Below are 27635 nucleotides of genomic sequence, written 5' to 3' on the forward strand. Positions count from 1 at the left end.
TTTTTCTGTTCCCTAAGTACTTTTTATTCAGTCTATTCAGTCACTATTTTTTTTCCCCACCAGACTCTTCAAATATTTTACTTCGAAGGACTTATTTTCTTTTATCCACTGTTTTTGTCACCCCCCACATGTGTAATGACATTATTTTCCTTATTTGCTAATTCTTTTCAGATGTAAGTAAAGCTCAGTGCAATTTTCAGTCAGTTCAAGGCCGCCTAAACCATATAATGAGAGCTATTCTGAGGGAATTGCCTTTAAAATTGTGTATTTTTGCTGGAAATTAGTTCATTGTTAATTACTTTCAAATTGCTTGACCAGTTGTTCCAGGGAGGGTTCATGGGGATTCCAGGCTGAAAGCAGACACCGTTTAAAATTCAAGTTACAAACCTGTCTCAGTGTACACAAGATGTGTCTCCTTCAAGGCTGAAGTCTAAGTTATAAGTTGTTGTTTTCCATAACTTGGCAGGTGGCAAGGCCAGACACGGACCAAAACTAATGGCATCTCATCACACCTGAATGCACAGGGGTCCCCCTGTGCAGGCTCCCCTTTCTCCAGGCCCCGATTTCAGGTTTCTGGGGGTCCTGGGGCTCCCCGTTTTCCACACTGCCCCCTCTCCAGGCTGCCGGGGGACCCTCACCTCAGCTATCGCCCCTCTCTGCTCCCCATCCCTACAAGTCACCAGGAATCTGGTGTCCATAAAAAGCTGCAAAACAATGAGATGCAGGCAAAAAAACCCCCCTCACAAATATCAAAACATCAAAGCATAAAGATTCAGCCAAAATCCACTCACAAAAATGTAGATGAAGCCAAAAAATCCGTCCCAGAAGTTCCCCTTCTCTGGTCTTTTCAATTGGGGGTTCGGGGTTCCACCCTGTCTCAGCTGCCGGGGGACCCACGTGTATTAGGACGGGTAGGAAGATGTTCTGTCTCCCAGCCCGGCGGGTAGACGTGTTGTCCCTCAGCCCGCCGGATAGACTTGCTGTGTCCGCCCTGCTGGGAGTGCCCTGCTAATGGGGCGGGGGGGGAGGGCGGACGGGGCGGGGCCGTGCCTGCAACACCCCCGGGAGAAGAGGAGGGGACAGCCATGCTCCTCCTTTTCCTCTTCCTTTTCCCGGATTCCATCTGCACCCGAAGGAGTCTCGGGTGAGCGGGAGAACAGGGTGGGAAAGCCAAGGGGCCCCTCAAACTCCACAGTGCCCCCGCTGCCCCACCAAGGGCCATAAAGGCTGTGCCAGGGAACACGAGAGCCAGGATGGGCCCGGACAAAGCCCCCAAGGGCACCAGGATGTGCCGCTCCTTGGAGCCCGCGCTGGGGCTGCCGCGGGGCGGGGCCGGAGCTGCACACAGGGACGGCAAAGGGCCCTGACAAAGTGCTGCGGGACCCCCGAGCCGAGCCCCGAATAACCTGGGGGGGCTCTGGGGATTTGGTTTGTGTTTGAGGGAATGGTTGAGAGACCCCAAAGCTGATCTGGGAATGCCCCTTGGGGGATATTGGGGGTCCCTTTGAGGTGTTATTGGGTGTCCCACTGTTGGACCCCGGCAGAGCCCCTTGGTGGGTGGGGGGATGTGGGGACCCCCTTGGGGGGGGGTTGGTGTGCCTGGGTCAGACCCTTCATTGACAGGTTGGGGAGGGGGCCTCCCAGTACACGGGGGACCCCCAGCATCCCGGATAGGGGAGCCCCCCCAAAGTGGAGAGACCCAGAGAGGGGGAATTCCTGAGAGGGATTTCTTTGGCTGAGTCTTGGTGCTTTGGGCTGAATCTTGTGAGTACAAGGGGGACACAGTGCTGGGAAAGGGGATTTCAGGGGGAAGCAGGGCCAAGGAAAGGGAGTGTAGGGGGTTGGAGGAGTGGGATGGGGAGTCCAGGGGTCCCCAATGTTGAAGAAAGGGAGTCTTGAGGTAGGGACACCCAGAAAAGCTGGGAAAAGGGTTAAATTGTCCCCCAATGTTCCAAACAGGGCAGGGTGTGTGGTCTGGAAATGCAAGAGTGGGGGTCCCAGAGTCAGGAAAAAAGGGGTGAGGGGGCTGGAGTAGGTGCGATGGCAAGGAAAGGGGGTGCAGGAGGGTATTTGTGCAGGATAAGGGGGTGCAGGGGCATCCCAGTGCCTGGAAATGAGGGATCAGGAAGGTCCCAACATCAAGAAAAAGCAAGACTAGAGGTTGGGAGAGGTGGTTGGGGGCTGCAGGTTGTGTCTGTGATGAGAAAAGTGCAGTCCAGAGGGTGGCAGGGTAAAGGAATAGGGAGTGTGGAGTTTGGGAGAGACAGGATGGTGTTACAATCTGCTTAAATATTGCAGACATAGCTTGGGTTCAAAATGTTTTTCCTAACAATATTAAAACTCAATTTAGTTAATTAAAATTAGTTAAATAATTAATTAAAAATTAAAAATTTTTTAAAAATGCAGAGAGAAAGGGAAATAAGAACAGTTAGAAAAACTCTAAGAGTACTTTTTAGAAGCAAAGAAAAAATTTTATCACCAAAACCAACTTTTTCTGCCAAGTGTGTGTGTGTGTGTGTGTGTGTGTGTGTGTGTGTGTGTGTGTGTGAGAGAAGCGATGTTGTCTCTGTTCCTGCAGGCAGAGGTGTGGAATGCAGCTCTTGCAGTGCAGATGTGATGCTCAGTCTGTGCTGCTCTCCCTTGTGCAGCAGGGCTGCTCCTCGCTCTCTGCAGAGCTCTCAGGCTCCGCGGAGCTGTCGCTCACGGGCAGCAGCGGCGCAGCCACCCCAGGCTGAACAGGGCCAGGGCTGGGTTAGCAGGAGCAGAACTGACGCAGGGAGCAAGGCAGAGCTCAGCTTTCTCCTCAGTCTGCAGGGGCAGGCAGGCAAGCAGCGTGGGTGGGGAAGAAGGAGGGTGAGAAGGTGAGATGGGTGAGGCAGGGAGGAGGTGGGAGAGGTTCTTGGCTGTGGTTCTCTCTCTCCATTCTCCACACACCCTACGCACCGAAATTCCAAGGTGTTCTTTGGGAGTTTTTATAGACTGCAAAAATACTTAGACACTGTTTTTTACAGGTAGCTTGCAAATTTCTTAAAAGCAGGATATAGTTTTAGCTAAGTCATTACAACAAGAGGATGCTGGTGTGAGTTCTCATCAGGCAAGAAGTTTGGCTGAACTTGCTGCCATGACTTGCAGGAAGCTTGGTGAAAGGCTTTGGCAGGGTGTTTGTTTGTAAGAGAATTCTGTCTTTGTGTTGAACTGCTGACAGAAAATTCTTGGATAGGATGTTTATGACAGGAGAACAATGGAGGAATAATATTTATTCCATTTCTCAGTTATTGGTGTATAACAGATGGGTGGGAAAGGGGGGTCAGGGGGTCCTTGGAGTCAAAGAAGGGGAATGTGGGGGTGAGGTTATGTGGGATGTCTGGGAATGGGGGCCTGAGGGTCCCTGGTGTCAAAGAAAAGGGGGATCCAGGGGCTGGGAGAGGCAAGATGGGCAGGAAAAGGGGGGCAGGAGTATCCTGGAGTCAGAGAAAGGGGTGTCCAAGGTTGGAGAACAGGGAATAGCCATGCAGGGGCGTCCCAGAGCCCAGGAAAAGGAGGTGCAGGGGGATAATGATAATAGTAGGGAGGAGAAGGAGAAAACAGTGGGATGCGGCTCCAAAGTGCTGATTTCCAAAGGCGGAAAAGTGGGGAGAGGGTGGGGAAGTGTCCCCAGGGAAAGGGATACCAGAGCAGATCTCCTGCTCAGGGCCAGAGCAGGGACTGGGAACAAGGATTTGGGGAATTCAAGGCAGTGGGTGGTGGGTTTCCCTCCCCATGCTGCCCGTCCTGTGCTTCGCAGAGCCCAGTCACTCCCACTATGAGCCCAGTCACACCCAATATGAGCCCAGCTGTTCCCACTATATCTCAGTTGCCCAGAACGGAATCCGAGTTTGCCCAGTATGACCCTAGTCTGTCCCAACATGGTCTCAGTGCTTCCCAGTAGCCCCCAGTATAGACCCAATGACTTGAGTTGCTCCCAGTTGCCCCATGTATGGTTTCAGTTTTCTGCTAGCATAGTCCCAGTAACTCCCACTGTGGTCCCAGTCACCCCCAGTATGGTTCCAGTGACTTCAGTCTCTGCCAGTATGGTGTCAGGATGATCCCAGTTACCCCCAATCTCTGCCAGAAGGAGCCCAAAGCTCCTGGATCACGTGGAGAATGCACCCAGAGGAGGGTCCCTCCAAGTTCTGTGGCTGCAGGAAGGGCCCTGAGGAGCCGAGGGCCCCCCAGAGCCACCCCAGGCAGTCGAAGGTGGTCTGACAAGGCCTTCTGCTGCCCCTTGTGTCCTCCAGCTTGGTCCCAGCTCCTCCTAGTGTTATCCCAGTTGCCTTCAACATGGTCCCTCTTGCTTCCAGTATCAGCCCAGTCTCATGCCATTAGCTCCAAGTGTGCTCCCAGATATTTTCCAGTCATTGCCGGTATGATCCGAGTCACTCACAGACAGTCTCATTATGGTCCCAGTATGACTCCAGTGCTCCCAGTATTAACCCAGTTCCCCCCACATGATTCCAGTTGCTCCTTTTTACCCCTACTATGGTTCCACTCACTCCCAGTATATCCCAGTGGAGGGGTGGCTTTATATGTTAGAGAGTCTCTTGACTCTGTTGAACTTGAGGTCAGCAGTGAAAAGGTTGAGTGTCTGTGGACCAGAATCAGGGGGAAGGCCAACGGGGCTGACATCCTTGTGGGTGTCTGTTACAGGCCACCCAACCAGGATGATGAAGGGGATGAATTATTCTACAAGCTGCTGGCAGATGTCTCAAAATCTCCAGCCCTTGTTCTTGTGGGTGACTTGAACCTGCCAGATATCTGCTGGGAGCTCAACACAGCAGAGAAGAGGCAGTCTGGGAGATTCCTGGAGTGTATAGAGGATAATTTCCTGCTTCAGCTGGTAAATGAGCCTACCAGGGGTGGGGCCCCTCTACACCTGCTGTTTGTAGAGAGGGGCTGGTGGGAGATGTAGTGGTCAGAGGCTGTCTGGGCACAGTGACCATGAAGTAACAAGAGTTTTCAGTGCTCAGGGATATGAGGAAGGCCATCAATAAAACCTCTTTGCTGGAATTCCAGAGGGCAGATTTCAGCCTGGTCAGAAGACTGGACCAGAGCATACCCTGGGAAACAACCCTCAAAAACAAGGGGGTACGGGAGGGATGGATGTGCTTGAAGAAGGAAGTCTTGAGTGCACAGGAACAGCCTGTCCCAGTGTGCCGAAAGGGAAGCCCATGGGGAAGACATCCAGCTTGGTTGAACAGGGAGATTCTGAAGGAAATCGGCAATAAAAAGGGAGCTGACTGAGTGTGGAAAAAAAGGGCTGGCTATTTAGGAAGAGTTTAGGAACATAGTTAGGTCCTGTAGGAAGAAAATGAGAGACAAAAGTGCAATTTGAAGTCAGTTTGGCTACTTCTGTTAGGGATGACAAAAAGTGCTTCTATAAATATGTTAATAGAAAAAGGACGGACAAGAAAAACCTCCATTCTTTGTTGGACTTGTTACCAGAGATGAGGAGAAGGCTGAGGTACTTAACACCTACTTTCCCTCAGTTTTCACCAGTAAGACAGGTGGCCCTGAGGACAACTGGCCTTCTGAGCTGGTAGAAAAGAGACAGGGAGCTGAATAGTCCCGCTGTGTTCCAGGAGGAAATAGTGACTTAGTGAGGCACCTGAATCCTCACAAGTCTGTGGGTCCAGATGGGATCCATCCTGGGGTGATGAGGGAGCTGCTGGAAGAGCTTGCCAAGCCACTCTCCATCATCTCCCAACAGTCCTGGCTCTCTGGGGAGGTCCCAGAGAATTGGAAGTTGGACATTGTCACCCCAATCCATAAAAAGGGCTCCAAGGCTGACCCTGCCAACTCCAGGCCTGTCAGCCTGACCTCGATGCCTGGCAGGGTTATGGAGCAGATCATCCTGAGTGCAATCACACAGCACCTTCAGGATGGGCAAGGGCTCAGACCCAGCCAGCATGGGTTTAGGAGGGGCAGGTCCTGTCTGGCCAACCTGATCTCCTTTTATGATCAGGTGACCCACCAGGTGGATGAGGGGAAGGCTGTGAATGTGTCTATCTGGACTTCAGCCAGGCCTTTGACACTGTCTCCCAAAATATACTCCCGGAAAAGCTGGTAGCCCATGGCTTGGACAGGTGTACCCTCTGCTGGGTCAGGAGCTGGCTGGAGGGCCAGGCCCAGAGAGTGCTGGTGAACGGGGCTGTGTCCAGCTGTTGGCCAGTTACCAATGGTGTCTCCCAGGGGTCTGTGTTGGGCCCAGTCCTGTTTAACATCCTTATTGATGATTTAGATGAGGGGATTGAGTCCATCATCAGCAAATTTGCTGATGACACCAAGTTGGGAGGGAGTGTCGAGCTGCTGGAAGGCAGGAGGGCTCTGCAGAGGGACCTGGATGGACTTGAGGGATGGGCTGATTCCAATGGGATGAAGTTCAACAAGGCCAAGTGCAGGTCCTGCCCTTTGGCCACCCCAACCCCTGCAGTGCTCCAGGCTGGGCACAGAGTGGCTGGAGAGCAGCCAGGCAGAGGGACCTGGGGGGACTGATTGACAGGAAGCTCAACAGGAGCCAACAGTGTGCCCAGGTGGCCAAGAAGGCCAACGGGATCCTGGCCTGGATCCAAACTAGCATGGCCAGCAGGCCCAGGGCAGTGACCCTTCCCCTGGACTCTGCCTTGGGGAGGCCACACCTTGAGTGTTGTGTTCAGTTCTGGGGCCCTCAGTTCAGGAAAGAGATTGAGGGGCTGGAGCAGGTCCAAAGAAGAGCAAGGAGGCTGGAGAAGGGACTGGAGCACAAGTGCTGTGGGGAGAGGCTGAGGGAGCTGGAGGTGTTTAGCCTGGAGAAGAGGAGGCTCAGAGGTGTTTTCATCACGCTCTAAAAGTACCTGAAAGGAGATTGTAGACAGGTGGGGATTGGTCTCTTTTCCAAGACACTCAGCAATAGGACAAGAGGGCAGGGGCTCAAGCTCTGCCAGGGCAAGTTTTAGGTTGAATATCAGAAAGAAATTCTTCACAGAGAGAGTGCTCAGGCATTGGAATGGCCTGCCCAGGGAAGGGGTGGATTCTCCAACCCTGGAGGTATTTAAGGTCAGACTGGACATGGCACTGAGTGCCATGATCTGGTAATCAAATTGGGGTTGGATTAAGGGTTGGACTTGATGATCTGGGAGGTCTCTTCCAACCCAACTGAATCTGTGATTCTATGAGAACAGAGCAGGGATGGTGGCAAGGCCCTGTCTTGGCAGAGGCAGAGCACAGGCCCAAGGGGAAGAGCAAAAGAGACAGAAGCTCCACCTCCCTTTCTTTTATACTTCTTGATGATTCCTGATGATGTCAGATGATATGAAATACCTCTTTGGTTGCTCAAGTCAGGTGATGCTTGTCCCTTCTAATCTCTGTGACATCCTCTGGGTCTCATGAATTGAGGCCTGGCTGAAGCTAAAGCTAAAACTACCACACCCCATTACATTCTATTCTCAAGCTCCATTTCTATGATGGTTCAGATAGATTTTACACACTGAGAAATGACTTAACAGAATTCCAGGGATCTTGCTTTCAACTGGTCACGTTCTGGGACTCAGAAGAACTCCTCAAATAATATTTTGGGTGTCACTGGAGTCCTCGGGGTGCTGGAACCCAAGGAGGATCTGCAGCTTTGTCCCACCTGGGTCATCAATAATTGTCACCAAAAGTCATCAGGAAGGAATGAGACCCTCCAAGCCCCGCTTTGGAGTGTCTGTGACTCAGACACTCCTTTATTCTGGGCAGAGACAGGGAGAGAATCTCTCCAGCTCCATACAAGCCCTTCCAAGAGTTCTCACATATTTATACATTTTGGCAAACAAAGAAATTGCATTTTTCCTTCTAAGATATACAATTCTCTTCATTAATTGGTATTCTATTCTTTATTGGCTGTTTTGGTCAACATTCTTTGGTGCTTTTATCATTCTGTCTCAGGCAAAGTCTCCAACTCTCAGGCTGAAATGTCTTTGTTCGTCTCCTCTGTATCTTCTGGTTGCTCCAACATGGCTTTGAGGGACCATAAATTTAAGATACCAGATGTCCAATCTTCATCTACCTTAGGCTTCTCTTTCCTGCAGCCCATCAGAGCCAGTCCAGGGAAACTCAAAGCTTTGGTGCTTTAAAGACCAGACTGATGAGAGTCCGTGAGAAGTAACGCAGTCAACGATTGCCACTAATTAAATATTTAGGAAAGTTGTATAATTTGCAGCACTGCAAGTCACTGGGAAGTGGGTTGTGGGGGCTGAGATGGGATGTGAAAGAACCAATGGCCAACTGGAAGAAGATCTGGGTAGTCTGAGAAAGTTGGGAAGGACATTGAGGAGACTTGAGGGGCCCTGGGAGGGCTGGGGGCAATTGGAAAAAAGCTTCAGGAGATCTGAGGGGTGTTGGAGGGGGGTTGGTGGTTCCTAGTGGGGCTGAGAGGGGCTTTGAGGGGCGCTGGAAGGGCTGGGCAAGGACTGGAAGGAGGTTCCACATGACCCTGCGTGGGATGGTGTGACCGGGAGAAGGTTTAGTGGAGGTCATGGGGGGTCTGTGGGAGGATTTAGGGGGTCCTTCCCCCCTGGCCCTGCCTGGAGCTGCCGCCGGACGCTCCCCAAGACGCTGCCAGGGGTCGGGGCTCCATGTCAGGGGTTTGTCCTCCTGGGCTGGGGCTTCTCCCTGTGCCACAAAGGCAGGGGGTCACTGGGAGTCGCGTGTCACCCCCTCCCCTGCTGTCCCTCTGCCCCCAGCCTGCTGCTCCCAGTGTTCCCAGTAAAGCATTCCAGTTCTCCCCAGTCCCGGTCACTGGGGCTGGCTAGGGGGATCAGCCAGAGAAGGCCCCGAATCATTTTCCAGCCAATCAGAGCGCGCGGCGCTGATGACTCCGCAGTTGCCAGGCAGACCCGCAGCGCCCCCCGCTCCCCACCCCAAACAGACCCGCGCCCCCCCCCCTCGCCCCCAGCGCCCCCCGGAATGGCAATTTTTTGGCGGGGGGAGGTGGGGGCGCCGAGGCCGGCCCCCCCCGCGCTGTCCCAGCCGTGGTGGCTGCGGCGGGGGCCGAGTGCAGGCGGGAGTGGACAAGAGCCCAGCCCTGCCCCATCCTGAGCTGCCCCAGCTCCATCCCTGCTCCTCCCGCGGGGGGCGGCGGGGCTGGGGGCAAGGGGGGCCTGGAGGGGGTGGTGCTGGGCCTGGAGGGAGGAGAAGAAGAGCTGGAGTGGGCGGGACTGAGGGGGCGGAGAAGCAGCAGGAGAGGAGGGACAGAGCAGGGGGAGGAGCCGGGACAGGGGACACAGAGAGGACAAAGCAGCACGTGGTCGGCGCTCGGTCGGAAGGTCGGTGTGGGGCGGGGGGGCGAGAGCGGTTTTGGAACCCCTCGGGTTATCTGGGAGGGAACCCCGGGACCCGCGGAGTGAGGAGAGCGGAGAGGGGCGATAGTGGAGCTGGGCAAGCCCCGGAATGCTGGAATCGGGGGCGGGAGCACAGAGGGAGTCCCGGGCCCCTTAAACGGGGGTTCCGGAGAGGGAGAAGCCCCGGCAGTGTGGAGAGGAGGGGGGAGCAGCAATGCAAGGGGGAGGTGGGACCCCCAAGAGCCTGGAGAAGGCGAGAGCCGAGAGAGGAAGGAGCCGTGGGATTCCCGGGATCCCCGGCAGCCCGGAGAGGGTGGGACGGGATTCCCAATACAAGTGGGACCCCCAGCAGTGCAGACAGGAGTACCCCAATAAGCCCACCGTGGAGAATTCAGAGAAGAGGAACTGCTGGGAGGGTTGTTTTGGGCTGACTTTTGGTGTTTTGGAGGTATTTAGGGACACAAGATTAGAGGCGGCGGAGACGGAGGGCAGGACTCGGGACGGCTGCGGGGAGAGGTGAGGGGAGAGCGGCAAGTTTGGGGGGTTATGGGGGACTCAGGGCGGGTTTGGGGACCCACATTATGCACCCACCCCCTACCCTTCCCTGGGACCCACCGGCGCCGTGTTGGCCCGTGAGAGTGAAGGTGGAGAAGCCGGGTAAGCCCCTCCCCCATCCCGGGACTGCCATCGGGTCCGTCAGGTCCATCCCACATCCTCCCCCACCCCCTCCACTCACGAAAAAAACCCCAAACCCATCTTGACATCCTGAAACCCCACACTTAAACCACAGGGTTCCCCAAATCACCTCCTGGACCTGCCAGAGCCCCTCAGAACGCCCCAGAGTCCCCCCCAACCCCCCAAGACTCTCCAAGAGGCCCCCAAAGCTCCCCAGACCCCCCTAAACACTGCACAGAACCTCTCAGAGACCCCCCAAACACCCAAGAGAAACTCTCAGAGACCCCCCCAAACTTTCATCCAGACCCTGCAAACCACCCCGAGACCAACCAATTTCCCCCCCAGACCTTCCCAAATTCCATCACCCTCCCGCCAAACTCCCTCCCAGACCACCCCAAAAGTCCCCAGGACCCCCAAACAACACCAGAACCCCCCAGGCCTCTCCCAGATTTATTCTCAAACCAGTCCAGGACTTCACTAAATTCCCGTTCCAGATGATGAAAACTACCCCAGGATCCCCGTAAATGCCTTCCAGACCATCGAGACAATCCAGAACCCTCCAACTGCTTCCAGCCCAGCCCAGATACTCCCAAACCCTTCCCATAAACCCTCGTCCCTGACCCCGTTGAAACAGAGAGAACTGAAGCTAAGGGAGACACGTGGACAGCCCTAAAAAGCAGGAAAATCAGATTATTTTGATGGGTTTTTTTCCTAGAAGCTGAAAGGAGGAAATTGGGGATGATGCTCATGGAAAAAGGAACGGTGTGAGCGAGTGAGGGGCGACCACAGTGTGGGGAATAAAGGGAGTCACCCTCAGAGGCGGCTTTGCTTGTGGGGCATCCCTGGATGCTGGAAAATCCTGATATCTTCCCATGCCCCAAAATGGAGGCACCTGGCACAGATCCCCTAAAACCCCAAACCATCAAAATTGGGAAAAAAACCCCCAAAATATGCAGATTAAGGAAAAAGAAATTCAAAGCACCAAGATTCACTTCCAAAAAAACCCTCCCAGAAATTTACTCCCTGTAGTCTCTGTGCTTGGGGTTCTGGGGCTCCTCCCTGTCCAGGCTGTTGGGGGTGCCTTGTGTTTTGGGGTCCCCTCTATGGGGTTCTGCCTTTTCCAGGCTGCTTGAGACCCCGGGAATTTCAGACGTCCCCCACTCTGTGATCTGAACCCACTGAGTTTCTTTGATTCCCCCCTCTCCATGATCCCTCCAAGGAATGCCGAGGGTCCCAGGGGTCCTTTCTGCCCTGACTCTCTGCTCAGGGTGCTCAGGGATCCCCCTGGATCCCAAAATGGACAGGCCAGAGAGGGGGCACCCTCCGAACCCCCAGCATTCTGGAGAGGTGGGGCCCTTGGGAACCACCACCCCAAGCAGAGAGTCAGGAGAGGAGGGACTGCGGGGGCCCCAAATCCCCTCTGGTGTCCCTATTTGGGGGTTGAATCTTGGTGTTTAGGGCTGAATGTTGGGGGTGCAGGGGGGACACAGAGCTGGAGCAGGGAGTTTTCAGGGCATCCCCCATGGCCAAGGAAAGGGGTGTAATTGCTCAGAGAAGTGGGATGGGAAGCCCAGGGATCTCCTGTGCCCAGGAAAGGGGGGTACAGGGGTCCTGGATGTTAAGGAAAGGTGGGTTATGATGTAAGAAAACCCAGAATGGACAGAAAAGAGGGGTTCAAAGTGTCTCCCAGTGTTCCAAAAAGGATCTGCGGTCTGGGAAATGGAGGAGTGGAGGCACTGGGGGTCCCAGAGTCAAGCAAAAGGCGTGTGGGGACTGGAAGAGGTGGGATGGCCAAGAAAGGGGATGCAGGAGTGTGTTGGTGTAGGATAAGGGGGGCAGGGACATCCGAGTGCCTTGGAATGGATGATCAGGATGGGTCCAAGGTAAGGAAGGGTAGGACTAGGAGTGGGGAGAGGTGGTTGGGGGGTGGAGGTGGTCCCTGTGCCCAGAATAAGGGGGTTGAGGAGGTGGCAGAGGAAAGGCAAAGGGATTGTGAAGTCTGGGAAAGGCAGGATGAGAGGGAAAAGGAGGGCAGGGTGGTCCTGGAGTCAAAGAAAAGAGGGTGTGAGGGCTGGTAAGCCGGGAATGGCCGGGCAGGGGGTTGTGGGGCCCTGGTAGCCTGGAGAGGGAGGATCCCCAATACACAGGAGACCCCCAGCAGCCCAGACAGGGAGGACACTCAGAATGCCAAAGGGGGGAGGTCAGAGAGGAGAAGCTCCTGGGCGGGTTTTCTTGAGATAAATCTTGGTGTTTTGAAGGTTTTTATGGACACAAGATGCCCAGTGACTTTTAGAGAGGGACTTGGGCAACCCAACCCAAGGCACTCACAGCTTGTTTTCCCTAAAAACCAGGATTTATCCTTCTGAAGGTGTGTCGGAATGGCGGAGGAGGCTGCAAGGAAGAGGAAGATGCCCCAGGACCCCCAGGCAGGTGAGGAGGAAGTCAGTGTCCCTTTGCCCCTCTCTTGTGCTACATCTTCCAGCCCAGCATGGCCCCGGCTGCAGGACAGCCCCGCTGTCGACGCCGTCCTGCCGGGGCCGGGTTTGGGGGGATGTCCTTGGCCTTCCCTGTGGGCCGGAGGCAAATGCCCTGAGTGTCCTTGTTCCTTCCTGCCCCAGGCCCCGAGCTGAGCATGGGGAGCAGGGAGGACAAATCCCCCCAGCAGAACCTGGTGGCAGAGGCCACTTTGAACAGCTCCACAGAGCAGGAAGTCACCGAGGAGAAAAAGCCACGGAGATCCCGCAGGAGGAGAAGCTCTCAACCGAGTTTTGGGTCCTCTGAGCAGGATAGAGCCACCCAGTGTGGGAACGATGGCCAGAGCTTCAACCAGAGCTCTGAGCTGGGGGTGCAGCAGCAGCTTCAGAACACGGAGAAGTGCTACAAGTGCTTGGAATGTGGGAAAAGATTCAGCTGGAGCTCCAACCTGATTCGCCACCAGCACATCCACACTGGGGAACGGCCCTACACATGTAGGGAATGTGGGAAGGGCTTCAGTCAGAGCTCCCACCTGATCAGGCACCAGATGATCCACACTGGGGAACATCCCTATGAGTGTTCCCAGTGTGGGAAGAGGTGTCGGACCAGCTCAGAACTCCTCGTGCATCAGCGCACACACACAGGGGAGAGGCCCTTCTGCTGCACCGACTGTGGGAAGAGATTCAGCCAGAGCTCCAAGCTCAACACCCACCAGAGGGTCCACACCGGGGAGAGGCCTCACAAATGTGGGGAGTGTGGGAAGAGCTTCATGAGTAACTCTGAGCTAATCATCCACCAGATGACCCACACTGGGGAAAGGCCGTTTGAATGTTCCGAGTGTGGGAAGGGGTTTCGGAAAAGCTCAGATCTCCTCGTGCATCAGCGCACACACACGGACGAGAGGCCCTTCTGCTGCACCGACTGTGGGAAGAGATTCAATCTGAACTCCACCCTCATCACCCACCAACGGATCCACACTGGGGAGAGGCCTTATGAGTGTGACGAGTGTGGGAAGAGTTTCACCCAGAGCTCCACCTTGACCAAACACCAACGGACCCACCAGTGAGGGAAGCCCCACAAGTGCCCCGACTGTGGGAAAAGCTTCATCTGCTGCTCCATCTCTATCCCCCACATTCCTTGTGACCCACATTTGGAAGACCCCTGGCTGGTGGTCTCCACATCCTCCTGGTTCTCCATGGGCACTTCAATTAACACAGGGGGAGGAACATCCATGGTGTCATGGGTTTAGTTAGGCCCAGATTTAGGCTTTAGTTTTTAGAGTAAGGCCTTGGACAATCAGCTGACTCGATCTGGGTCAGCCCAGCTGACTCCTACTGGCCAACTCTATTGCATCCCATATTCTGACATCATCTCAGATAGAAGAAGAGAGAGGGGAGGGATTTTCCTTCTTCTTGCCGGATGAGCAAGGAGTTTGTTGGCATTGCAGAGCTCCTGGGGGGAGACCAAGATACTGGGGAAGTTGAAATTTATTTCCTGTTTGTTCTTGCTACCTTTTATTCTTAGCGTGTGGTTTGTATTTTATTTGGTTTCTATTTTATTTTTTGTTCAATATACCTTGTTCTGCTGAACTATGTCCTGTGTTTTGGTTTTTGGGGGACAGAAGAGGAGACTTTGCTTGAGAAATGATTACTTGGCATTTTGCCACATCAAAGCCATCACATATGGGGACACAGACTGAAGTGGGAAATTCATTGGGAAGGGGGACTTGCTGACTTTTGACCCTAAAAATGTCCTCTGCTCCATACCCTTAGTTTATCTTGTGGCCTCAAGGAATCCTGAGTGGTGTTTCAGAACTTTTCTAAACTCAATAATTCCATAATTCCAATTCTCTGTTGTTCTGCCTCTCTGTGGGCCACCCAACCCAACCCCATGCACATTCACATGATTCATTTTTTTGGTTTTTTTATTTTATTTGATCCATCTTCATCCCTTCAAATCACCTGAAATTGGGATTAAAATAAAGAAATTGAACAAAGACATCCAAATTTCCACCACTCTCCTGGAAATTGGGACAGGAATTTGGGGTTCAAAGGGATATTCAGGAAGATTTCAGGGTTCTGTTGGGATTTGGGAGAGTTTTCCCCAAAACTGGAGGTGTCCGACCAACTGACATTTCTCCATCGTTTTGCAGTCCAATATCTGAGAGGGATTGATCTGTCAGCTCAATCCCACCCCAAAATGGCTCCATGCCAACTTGAAATGACTCAATCCCATCCCAAAATGGTTTAATGCAACTTGAACCCACTTAGGGGGAGTCAGCAGCAGGAGAAGGGGATGGTACAAACCCAGGGAGGATGGGATAAAATTGGGAGGGCTTGGATGCAAATTGGGAGGGTTGGGATGGGACTTGGAGGGGAATGGGTTGGGGATTGGGAGACAAGAGATGGGATGTGTGGAAAAACTGAGGGCGCTTCTGCGGTGCCCTCCTGTCCTGAGGGGGGTACTGTGAGGGAGTGTGGGTGACATGTGACATCAGCACTAGGAGTGGGGCCCCACAGGAAGGGACACAGGGAGCTCTTTTTGAGGGGATCCTGCAGCTTCCCACCAGTTCAGGGGGCTTTAAATATCTTTTGAGGGTTTCCCTCCTCTTTTTTATGGACTGAGTTGAACCTCTTGGAATTTTGGGGGATGAGATGACCCTATTGGCAGAAAATTCCTTCTGTTTTCAACAAATTTTTAGGGGTTCTAAATGTCGCTTGGAAGACACTTCCTCATTCTGGGGGTTGCAGGGACCCCCTGGCTCCACTGAGGGCTGGGGTGTGGTTTAATGCTCAGTTTTGAGCTGTTGCAAGAGGCTTGTGGAGGGCGCAAGTTTGATGCACATCCCACCTGCAAGAGGGTGTCCCCCCTTCCTCCAGGCCTGCTGGGGTGGGGCTGGGACCCCAACCTGCTGGGTTGGCGGATGAGGCTCCTCATGCACTGGGACCAGCCCAGCTGGTGTCAAAGAATCCCAGAATGTGCTGAGTAGGAAGGGACCCCCAAGGATCATGGAGTCCAACCCTCAGCCCTGCACAGGCCCATCCCCAAGAGTCACATCCTGTGCCCCAATTTACACCTAAGGCTGAGAGAGAAATAGAACCCACCAATCCCAATACAGGTGGGTCCCCCGGCAGCCCAGACAGAGGGAAACCAGAACACTGAAGTGGAAAGAGCAGAAAAGGGGAACTCGTGGAAGGAATTTTTTGACTTAATCTTCATATTTTGAAGTGAGTTTTGGCTGAAACTTGATGTTTTTTAGTTTTTATATTTGTGACGGTTTTTTTGCCAGAATCTCAGTGTTTTGGAGCTTTTGATGGACACCAGGTGCCCGGTGACTTCCCAGACAGACTTCACAGACAGACAGACTATTCTGAGTTTGAAGGGACCCACAAGGATCGAGTCCAACTCTTAAGTCAATGGCCCACACAGGGGATTGAACTCATGACCTTGGCATTATTCCAACCAAGTTTTAACCCACTGAGCTAATCTCAGGTTCTAGAGATGGGGAGGGGAGAGGGGCGAAAGCTGATCTGGAGGCCCCCCAGCAGCCTGGAGACAGGGGAGTGTGGAAAAGGGAGAGCCTCAGAACTCCCAAGACCCTGAAACGGGGGCCTTAGAAGGGGGAGCCTGCACAGGGGTGACCCCTGAGACAAAAAAGTGGAGAACCCAGAGAGGGGGAATCTCTGGGAATGGCACCCTGAAGCAGAGTCAGGGCAGAAATTACTCCTGGGTCCCCAACACCTTTGGCAAATCTGAGACTTCCATTCTGGACAGGAGAGATCCCCAGAACCCCAGAGTGGAGAGACCAGAGAGAGGAAACTTGTGGGACTCTTTTCAGGGACAGAAGGATCATTGTTTGGACTATTGTTTGGCTGAGTCTTGATGTTTTGCAGTTCTTAGTCGTTGATCTCGATGTTTCTCAGGATATTTGTTCTAGGGAGGGTTCAGAAGGACTCTGAGCTGAAACTATGACACCATATAAAACATGAGAAAACTTCATTTATTCAAGTGAAATAGCAAAGGAAAGAAGAAAAACTGAGAAGAGGGAACAAAAACCAAACCCCAAGTGAATTCCTACTCACTCACACACCACTCACACAGTTCCTTTACCTCTCACACAGTTCCTGTCCCGACGCCAGTGTGCTCATGATCCCCAGTCTGAGCAGCTGCTGCATCCTTGGCCTTGGGTGGCTCAACACACTCAGCAGCATCCCCATGGGAGGCACCGCTGTCCTCGGTGCCAGCACACCCCTCCTCCTGGAGCAGGGACTGTCTGTTTGGATACACTCGCTCTGGGAAGTCTGTCTGGGTGTCTGTAGCCAGCACAGCCCACAGAGAGGCCACCACTCCCTCCCCCCATTATGTAACTGGAGACCCCCTGAGCCTGCACAGTGTCTATCGAGGGTCTCCCTTTCTTGGTCGGTCAGGAATTTTCATCATCTTCCTCATCCTTTTCTCTTTGACTCATCCTTGAGTGGCTGTCAACAAGCAGCCAGGCTGCAAAACAGTCCCTGTGTACACAAGATGCTTCTCCTTCAGGGCCGAAATCCCTCATTATCAGTTCTTGTTTTCCATCACTTTGCAAGAGAAGAACAGACTCTCAGAGGCATCAAGGCCAGTCAGAGACCAAAACAGCACCTCATCCTGCCTAAATACAGCGTGGGAATCCTCTTGAACCTGTAACAGAAAATTGGCAATGAGGGTGAGCTTCTGAGAGCACAAAAACTGACACAGAGGTGAAGAGGGTTAAGTCAGTGCAGGGCACAGCTGGACTGACAGACACTGTTCCCCAGGGCATAAAACCCAGGGCTCAGTCAGTGCAGGGCACAGCTGGACTGACAGACACTGTTCCCCAGGGCACACGGACAGGGCTCAGTCAGTGCAGGGCACAGCTGGACTGACAGACACTGTTCCCCAGGGCATAAAACCCAGGGCTCAGTCAGTGCAGGGCACAGCTGGACTGACAGACACTGTTCCCCAGGGCATAAAACCCAGGGCTCAGTCAGTGCAGGGCACAGCTGGACTGACAGACACTATTCCCCAGGGAACATAGACAGGGCTCAGTCAGTGGGTGCGGAGCTGCAACAAGAGATGCTGTTCCCAGTGTGTGGGTGGCCACAACTCATATCTGTGTTTTTCCTTTATCTGCTGTGAAGACAGTGCCATACCTTTTTCTTATTGCACAGTGTAGACCCTGTAGGTGTAACCTTATCCCCTCTGCAGTCAGTGCTGTGATAGCACAGTCAGCAAAAACCCCTCAGTCCTTTGTGTGTGTGGTGTCACAGGATGATATCGAGTGAAGTGTCTTATGATGTTTTATTTTTGCTTGAAGTGTTGTGATAATCTGTGTGTTTTGTCTGTGTAGAATAGTTTGTTGTTGTGTTATGTTTGTAGTGTAGAGATGTTCTTTAAAAAGAGCCTCGGGCAGTGGCTCCTCCAGTGGAGCCACCAGGGTGGACACAGGAACTGTGGAGTGCACTGTGGGATAAACTACAAACTTGTACAGGCATTAAGTTTGAACTGTGGGAGGCAAAAGACCCCATGGGAGTGTTGAAATACTGAGAAGAATTTGTGCAAATTCCCCATCCATGATCCAAAGGGCAGCTCAGTCACACCTGATGAATGGCCAGGTGCCTGTTGGTTACATCAGAAATGAAACAAAAAGCTGAAGCTGAGGCAGAGAGACACATAAAAACTGAACAGGGAACAGACCAAGCACCCACACCAAAATGATGTGTGTTTAGAGACGACCCTCACCCCTTCACCCAATGTACCATCTGGTGGTCTGGTGGGAATAAACAGGGGGTCTGAGTGCTTGTGGTCACAGGGGGGAGGTCACTGAAAAACAGCAATGCAGACAAAACACAGAGAAAACCTGCCCTGGTGTGGGGGCTGGGGGATCAACCAGTAACTGAGAAAATGACTAAATTGGAAATGCAAATTGAGTACTGAGACCCTCACAGATATTCTGTTATTGCTTCAAACAGTGAATACATCATATAAATACATATATTATGAGGTATATCCTCAGAAATCAGAGGTACATATCAGGAATTTGGTGCCACACAGTGCCTCCATGCCAGAGCTGTCACTGTGGGACTTACACAACAAGAAGCAAACATTCCCACAGCTACAGAAATTGTAAACATAAAACAGTGTAAATTTCTGGGAGGAGATGCAGAAATCAAAGCAACTGTCAATGCTTTGTTCCAAGCAGGTGGTGTCTGTCATGCACATTCTCCTGTTCACAGCCCTGTCTGGGCTGTGAAGGACTCGGGTGGCAGCTGGTGGGTGACTGGAGATTCCAGGGCAGTGAACAAACAGACACCCCCCACAAGTGCTGCTGTTCCTGAAACTGCAACATCAGTGCCCCACCCCCAGACACATCCAGGGACAGGGGACACTGTTATTGATGCAGCCAATGCATTTGTCTCAATTCCAGTTCCATCCAGGGCACAGGATCCATTCCCATTTCCATGTGGTAGGAACCAGGACACCTTCACCCATCTGCCCCAGGGCTACAAGCACAGCCCTGCCTTTTGTCCCCAAGCCACACACTGCACTGGAGCACAACACACTGCACCTGCCCAGGTACAGATCCTTCAGGGCACAGATGGTATCCTGGTACAGGGACCTGATCAGCATCAGCTGCAACAACAACTGGATGCCATCCTTGCCTTGTTAAGGTGCTGGGGATGGGCAGTGAATCCCAGTGAAATACAGGGCCCAGCCCAAGAAATCAAATATTTGGAAATTAAATGGACACACAGTATTCAAAAATTCTTAGAGGAAGCATTTGACAGTATTCAAACCTCGCCCAATCCAGAGGATAAGAAAGGAGTACAGCACTTTTTAAGTTTTGTTGGGTGCTGGAGGTCACATGTACCTGGTTTAGCAGTGCCACTTAAGCCTTTGAACAAAGTTACCCAAAACAAGGCTCCGTTTGAACAGAGGTCAGAACACCAGAGTTAGTGAGTCAAAGACACACCGAGCCTGACCAAGGGACCCACAACATGCCCAACTATCAAATAGGTGAGTGGGGAAAGCCCTCCAATCAGCTCACAGACACTCAGAAACAAACAGCATGGTTTCCTGAGGGCAGGGCAGGGATTCGCCGTGGCAGACCATGCTGGAAAGCTGCAGCACTCACTGCAGCCCCACACACACAGTTGGTGGCTGAGGGGGAAGGAGGCAGCAGCCACTTGGCTGAATTGGTTGCTGTTTGGCAAGCCATGGACACCACCCAATGCTATTTGTTCCCTGTGCATGGACTCTTGGGCAGCAGCACAGGGGCTGTAAACTGGCTGGGCAAGTGCCCTGCTGTCCTGAGGAATAAGGCTCCCCCTGAGTCAAACCACAATGACAATCCGCAGTTCAAGCCAAGGGAGGTAATTTATTGAGTTTCACATGACAATATACAGAGCTCAGAGGCAGAGACTGAGGCAGGGGTAGGGTTACTGATAACCTCCCCCATGGGGGGTGAATCAGGGCTTTGACCTCCTTGCAAAGGGAACAGAGACCCAGCAGGTGAGGGGTGTTGGAGTGTGAGGGCAGACAGAATACACACATGCAAACACAAACAGCCTGTGGTGTTCTGGCGCCTGGGCCTGCCAGTGGCAGAAGATCAGCTGTCCTTTGCTTATCTCCAAGGGTTGGTGTTCAGGAAATTTAACTCCACATCTGCCATCTCCAAAACTCCCATTCCTTCATCTCGACCTTTCTTGTTTTATACCTGAAAAACTGAAACTTTTAAATTTACAATAATTCATACATTGCATACAAGACAATAAACAAAAATTCAGAGCATAATACAAAAATGGAAACAGACTCATTAATACCAGACCCATCAATACCAGAATAAATGCTTTTCCAACTAGGGTTTCAAGATAAACAAGTCATCGAAAGGGTTCTGGAGTCCTTAAAGCCTGTATGTATTGATTTAAAATGATCACTGTTTCATTCAGAATTTATTCTTATGAATCTTTAATTATGTTATCCATAAAATTTTCAATTAAATTGACTTATAAATTAATAGTCTCAATCATACAAATAGCTTTAGTTATTTTTTAGGGTTTCTGCTTACTTTGAACTTTAAGTTTATATAAGTATTTCTGCAAATGAATAACTCTGTACTTTTGTCTGTGGGTCCCTGTGCATAGATGGGGGAGTTGTGGCTCTGTCAGTGGGGTAAGTGCATTCAGGAGTCACATCCATACATGATTCCTGTACTCACACACATCCATCCAGGCCAGCCCCCATTCATGCAATCACTCAAAACAGCCTTAGGAATTTACTTGCTGTGTCTTATAATTATGAAATGAGAAATTGTGCTTGTCTTCACCTCACACTTTTCCTTGTTTCTTGAGTTGCTGCTTTGATAAGAATATAATTTTCTAAAACGTGGACATATCTCTCCTTCATGTTCCGTTTAATGTTCAAAAATTCTTTCATACACATACAAGCAAATACTGCCCCTTTTTTCTTGTTCTTGCATGGCAAATAAGAGAGGTATCATTGGATATTTGCTGGGTGTGGATCCATAAAAATACAGGGCATGATTATTTGAACACTCAGCAAAAGTTATTACATCTGTAAAACTTCCATTGTATTGGTTCCTGTCATGGATATCAATAATTTAGAGAAAGGTTAGTAAGGCTACCTTTGAATTTGCTTGCTTGGTTGGATTATCATTACTTGGTCAAACAAAAGCTTAAAACAATTGCTAGTACTGAATGCTAAAGATTAACAAATTCTATAAAAATAGTGTCATTTCTGTACTTGACAACTTAAATATGTGTTTTACCAATTGTGTGAAGGTTCCATTAATGATCTCCAGTAAGAGAACTGTTGATCATTTTAAAATTCTGATTTTATCCATTATTTACATCTCACTCCAATGTAACTTGCAAGTGCTGCAGCTTTGAGGAAAACAGGCCGAGAAGGGAGAGAGTGAGGAGAGAGCTTTGTGTGACCCTTCCCAGCCAAGTCACCTCAGCTGCCACTGCAGGAGTCTCACCACTTCCCAACACCACAACTCCAGTGTTGGCTTCTCCTTGAGCCATTAGAGTGCAGTAAATTATAGAGAAACTCATTGAAACACGGATAGTTAATGCAGGTAGGAGTAAAAGGAACGAACAACACACTCATTCATACCATGTGTGCTGGTTTAAAGGTGAACCAGCAGGGGAAATGAAATCACCACGAGAGAGATTATAAGTCAGAGCTAAAATTTAATAATAATATTACAATAACAACACTGACACACAAGGGAAATTGTTTTCAACTCACAAAACCCCAGCAGTATAACCCAGTGTCCTGGGGCACAAACCCAAGGGGGTTTGTTTGCCCTTGTGCTGAGACCCCTGTGGTTCCCCCAAGTCCAGAGCAAAAGGAAAAGAAAAACCTGTTGGTGCAGGCGAGGGCTGTGGTCTGGGCGAGAGCGGGGATCTCCTCCTGTCAAGGTCCTGCTGCTGCTCTGGATCCGACGAGAAGTACCCAAGGTCTTCTTACCCACCACTTATGTACCCTCAGGGAGCTCTCAGTCCCTCCCCCTGGGCGGGGACTCACACAATGGGTGATTAACTCTGGGAGCCAGGGGGTGTTGAGCTGTTGATGGCCCATTAGCAGCTCCGCCCCCCTCAGGCTGGGTGTGAAGTGATAATGACTCCCTGGGCAGCTGCTGCTAATGGTCCATTGTCCTTGGGGAATGAATAGAGGGGGTAGAATACACAGCTTTGATCACCCCCACACAGGGTTAGCTGGTCCCTCCTGCTGAACTAGGACACCATGAAGGGAATTGTTAACAGGGAAAACACTAATAAGCTTAGGAACAAAGGTATTAAACAGAATTTCAACTTTTTAACAATTATTGCTATTTGCAGTAGGTGTTCAAATGGTTAGAAAAAGCTTTAAAAACATCAGAGGTTTGGAAAGCAACTTGAAATTTAGACAGTACTTTTCATCTGACGGATAATTTGCACATCAAAAATTATACTGGTTTAGATATTTAAGACCTTTTTTAGATACAAAAACATTGGCTTTAAGAACAATAATGATACTTTACAAAAGTGCAGACTTGTGTGTTTCTATGCCATAACTTTACAGAATAAAATGAAATCATGAATTTATTTGATAAATAACTGGAATATTAAACCTACAGCACGACACTGTCTTAGAGCGTGACTGCTACAAAATATCTTAGAAACTGAGATACAGAAAGGTGACATGTTTGCAGCTTGTTGAAAGCTTTTATCTTAAAGGCATTATTGTTTCCCTTCTCTTAATAGGAGTAAGCCTTATATTCAATTTTAATACTATTTGGAAAAGGCACAGAAGTTTGGTTTGGCATGAAACAGCTTCCACTATTCCTTTTACTAGAAAGGGTTATGATATTTTGTTACATCGTGATAAAGGTGAAGACATAGTTAACTAAATATGAGTTAAATCAATATCCATAATAAGGTATTACCAGTTGTTAACCCGACAGCATTGCTATTGATCAGAATCTGTGGCTGTCCCAGTTCGGCATCTCTGGCCGCTCCTGCCAATGGGTTTCTGTGCCTGTCGGCTGTGCCGGGCTGGGCCGGGCCGTTCCTGCAGCTTCTGGCGGTGCTGCGCTGGGTGCTGGGGCTGCGGCGGCAGCGCTGGGGGGGCTGTCCGTGCTGCTGTGGGAGCCATCTCCGCCTCTGCGCTCTGGCGGCTGCTCGGAGCTCTCCTGGCCGGGCCGGGGCTCAGCGGGCAGGGGCAGCGGGGCGCTCTCCCGCCGGGTATCGGATCTGACACCGGCACCGGCACGGGCTCTGACACCGACATCTCCACTGGCACAGGCTCTGGCACCAGCACCGGCACTGGCTCTGGCACCGTCACGGGCTCTGGCACCGGCCCCGGGGCTGGCGGCGGCGGCCCCGCCCGCAGCATCCTCCGCTCTGCTCTGCGCCGGGCTCGGCGCTGCCTCTGCCTGGCTCGGCCTCTCTCCGCCCCCATCCCACCCATTGGCATCTGTGCCCCAGGCGGGAAGGGCTGCAGGGGGGTCCGGCAAGAGCAGGGCAGGGGCTGCTGCTCTTTGGGCCTTTCTCTACCCCGGGCAGGAACGCTGCGTGTGACAGCGGCACGGGGGGGTGCAGCTGCTTCTCCTGCTGCATCCTTTGCTGGGCAGCTGCAATCACTGGCAGCAGCACATTCAGAGGGCAGCTGTGCCCACAGCAGGGAGTGTTGGAAAGGAGAGTCCTTTAGTTGGAGCTCATGCTGTTCAAGCAGCACCTCATCATCCAGAGCACGTTCCTCTGCTCCACAGACAGCTTAGATCTCATCTCCATAATGTTTCTCCCCAACACCATACAGTGCATTGTTAAAAGACTTCCAGGGATTTACCTTAAAAAAAAAAAACTAAACTAAAAAAACTAAAAAAAACCCAAAGGAATAAAAAAAGAAAAACAAAGCACAAAGCGGGAGAGCCTCCAGTTCTTGTAACTATTTCAGCTGTGGCCCATCAAACAGGTTTTGGCCATAAGCAGTTTCAGGGCACTGGCTTCAAAAACACGTTTTTATTTTCATGGGGTACTGGTCTCTTTTAGCTGCGCTCTGTCTCTTTCAGCTATTTCAGGGCTCTGGCTTCACAAGCTGGCTTAGACACTGATCATGTTACTGAATCATTTTGTTTCAGAGCTGTTTAGAAATAATTCAGTCATGTTTATTTCCCCTTTGAGATTCTTCCAATTTCCAGAGTTGATCACCTTCTGTCCAGCAGACAGGCACCAATCATGCCTTTTTCCCAAGATGAACTGCTGCCCATCACCAGGACAGGGACTTCATGTCATTCCTGTCTCTCCTGCCCTGTCGGGGTTACCAAGGCAAGTCCCTAAATATGGGGGATCTTTCCCAAGGCTCCACGTTTGGGCTCCATTTGTCATGATGGATCTGAGTCTCCACAGGAATGAACCACAAGGTCAATCAGAAGCTCAAACAAAGCAAAGCTGTTTATTGAAATCTCATGTTACAATATATGGACTCAGGGACTGGTGTTCAAGGCAGGGGCAGGGGAACTGGTGACCTCTGAGACATGGGGGAGGCATGGGGGGATGGCTCAGGGCTTTCGACCTCCTTGCAGATGGAAAAGAGACCCAGCAGTTATGGGGGGTTTGGGAGGGTGAGAGCAGACAGAGGAATACACACATGGAAACACAACCAGTCTGTGGTGTTCTGGTGCCTGGGCCTGCCAGTGGCAGAAGATCAGTTGTCCTTTGCTTCTCTCCAAGGGTTCCTGTTCAGGAAATTTAACTTCACATCTGCCAGCCTTAAAACTCCCTTTCCTACAATCGGTCCCTTGTGGAGTCACCAGGAGCAGCTGCATCTGCCTCCTCCTGTGCAGCCTCTGTCTCTCTGCCCTGCTGGGTACACTCAGGAGCAGCCGCAGCTGCCTCTTCTAAATGGGTGTGTGTCTGTCTGCCTTTGCTGCTGGACACACAGAGGCCCAATTGGGCTCCTCTTGTGGCACCAGGGGCGGCCACTGCCCCTCTGTGCTGCTGACCAGTGCTGGGCAGGGCTGGTGATTCTCTGACTCTCACAAAGTCCCCTCGTTCCTGCCATGTCACAGTGTCCCCTGGGTTCCAGGAGGCCCTGCAGTGTCACAGTGTCCCCTGGGTTCCAGAAGGCCCTGCAATGTCACAGTGTCCCCTGGGTTCCAGCAGGCCCTGCAGTGTCACAATGTCCGCTGGGTTCCAGGAGGCCCTGCAGTGTCACAGTGTCCCCTGGGTTTCAGGAGGCCCTGCAGTGTCACAATGGCCCCTGGGTTTCAGGAGGCCCTGCAGTGTCACAGTGGCCCCTGGGCACCCTCAGGCCCCACATCACACAGCCCTGGCAGTTCCCTCACCTGAAATATTGGGACACTTTGGAGCACCACAACAGAAGGAAGAGATTGAGCCACTGGAGAGTGTCCAAAGGAGGACACCAAGATGGGCAAGGGCCTGCAGGGGCAGCATGTGAGGAGCAGCTGGGGGTACTTGGTGTGTTCAGCTGCACACTGAGGGGACATCTCATTGCAGGTACAACTTTCTTGGCATGGGCATAGAAGGGGCAGGCATTGATCTCTGCTCTGTGGGGACCAGAGACAGCACCCAGGGAATGGCTGCAGTTGTGCCAGGGCAGGCTTAGGTTGGATCTTATAAAGAGGTTGGTCCCCCAGCGAGTGGTGGGCACAGACCAGCCCCCCAGGGCAGTGGGCACAGCCTCAAGGCTGACAGAGATCCAGGAGGGTTTGGATGATGCTCTGGGGCACAGGGTGTGACTCTTGGGGATGGGCCTGTGCAGGGCTGAGGGTTGGACTCCATGATCCTTGGGGGTCCCTTCCCACTCAGCACATTCTGGGGTTCTGTGACACCGGCTGGGCTGGTCCCAGTGCATGAAGAAGCCCTGTCACCCCAGAAATACTCTGGGTGGCCATGGTGTGAGTTGTGTGGGGAGGGGTCCCAGCCCCACCCCAGCAGCCTTCCAGGAAGGGGGGACACCCTCCTGCAGGTGGGATGTCCACCAAAACTGGATTCCCCACAAGTCACTTGTAACACTTCAGAATTGGGGATTATAATCCCCCTCAGCCACCAGTGGTGCCAGAGGGGTAACTGCAACCCCCAGAATAAGGGGGGGGACTCCCAAGAGCCTCTAAAAATGGTTTAAAACAGCAGAAAGAACTCCCAAATGAGGCTATCTCAGCATCCACCAAAATGTGAGGGGTTCACTCCAGCCACTGAAAATTAGGAGAGGGACCCCCAAAAGATGGTTATAGCCTCCAAAATTCATGCAAAGCAGCAGGATCCCCTCAAAAAGAGATCCCTGTGTCCCTCCCTGTGGGGCCCAACTCCAAGGCCTGATGTCACATGTCCCCCACAGTCCCTCACAGTACGCCCGTCAGGACAAGAGCACACCCCAGAAGCTCCCTCATTTTTCCCACACACCCCATCTCTTGTCTCCCAATCCCCAACCCATCCCCCTCCAAGTCCCATCCCAACCCTCCCAATTTGCATCCAAGCTCTCCCAATTTTATCCCATCCTCCCTGGGTTTGTAGCACCCCTTCTCCTGCTGCTGACTCCCCCTAAGTGGGTTCAAGTTGCATTAAACCATTTTGGGATGGGATTGAGTCATTTCAAGTTGGCATGGAGCCATTTTGGGGTGGGATTGAGGTGTTATGAGCTGACAGATCAATCCCTCTCAGATATTGGACTGCAAAATGATGGAGAAATGTCAGTAGGTCTGGACACCTCCGATTTTGGGGAAAACTCTCCCAAATCCCCACAGAACCGTTAAATCTTCCTGAATATCCCTTTAAACCATAAATTTCTTCCCCAATTCCCAGGAGAATGATGGAAATTTAGATGTCTCTGTTCAAATTCTTTATTTTAATCCTTATATCAGGTGATTTTATAGGGATGAAGATAGATAAAACATAATTAAAAAAAAACAAAAAAATGAATCCTGTGAATGTGCATAGGGTTGGGTTGGGTGGCCCACAGAAAGGGAGAACCACAGAGAATTGGAATTATGGAATTATTGAGTTTAGAAAAGTTCTGAAACACCATTCAGGATTCCTTCCGGCCACAAGATAAACTCAGGGTATGGAGCAGGGGAGATTTTTAGGGTAAAAAGTCAGCAAATCCCCTTCCCAATGAATTTCCCACTTCAGTCTGTGTCCCCATATGTGATGGCTTTGACGTAGCAAAATGGCAAGTAATCATTTCAGAGGCAAAGTCTCCTCTTCTGTCCCCCAAAAACCAAAACACAGGACATAGTTCAGCAGAACAAGGTATATTAAACAGAAAATAAAATAGAAACCAAATCAAATACAAACTACAGACTAAGAATAAAGGGTAGCAAGAACAAACAGGTAATAAATTTCAACTTCCCCAGTACCTTGGTCTCCCCCCAGGAGCTCTGCAATGCCAATGAACTTCTTGCTCATCCGGCAAGAAGAAGAAGGAAAATCCCTCCTCCCTCTCTTCTTCTATCTGAGATGATGTCAGAATATGGGATGAAATAGACTTGGCCAGTAGGAGTCAGCTGGGCTGACCCAGCTCCAGTCAGCTGATTGTCCAAGGCCTTGCTCTAAAACCTAAAGCCTAAATCTGGGCCTAACTAAACCCATGACACCATGGATATTCCTC

The 27635-nt window shown here is 51.5% G+C and overlaps 2 protein-coding genes across 2 annotated transcripts in view; one reads left to right on the forward strand and one right to left on the reverse strand.

Moving 5' to 3' along the window:
* LOC139684145 (uncharacterized) overlaps positions 1–27635 on the reverse strand; it is a 1342464-nt gene that overhangs the window by 1269817 nt on the left and 45012 nt on the right. The window lies entirely within an intron of this gene.
* Positions 1–27635, forward strand: part of LOC139684146 (uncharacterized) — an 800710-nt gene that overhangs the window by 630112 nt on the left and 142963 nt on the right. Inside the window, 2 exon segments of the mRNA XM_071579747.1 lie at positions 12204–12210; positions 12883–13547. Coding sequence (XP_071435848.1) covers positions 12204–12210; positions 12883–13547 — 672 coding nt within the window.

Source organism: Pithys albifrons, chromosome 32, assembly GCF_047495875.1.
Source record: "Pithys albifrons albifrons isolate INPA30051 chromosome 32, PitAlb_v1, whole genome shotgun sequence".
In the NCBI taxonomy this organism is placed as follows: domain Eukaryota; kingdom Metazoa; phylum Chordata; class Aves; order Passeriformes; family Thamnophilidae; genus Pithys; species Pithys albifrons.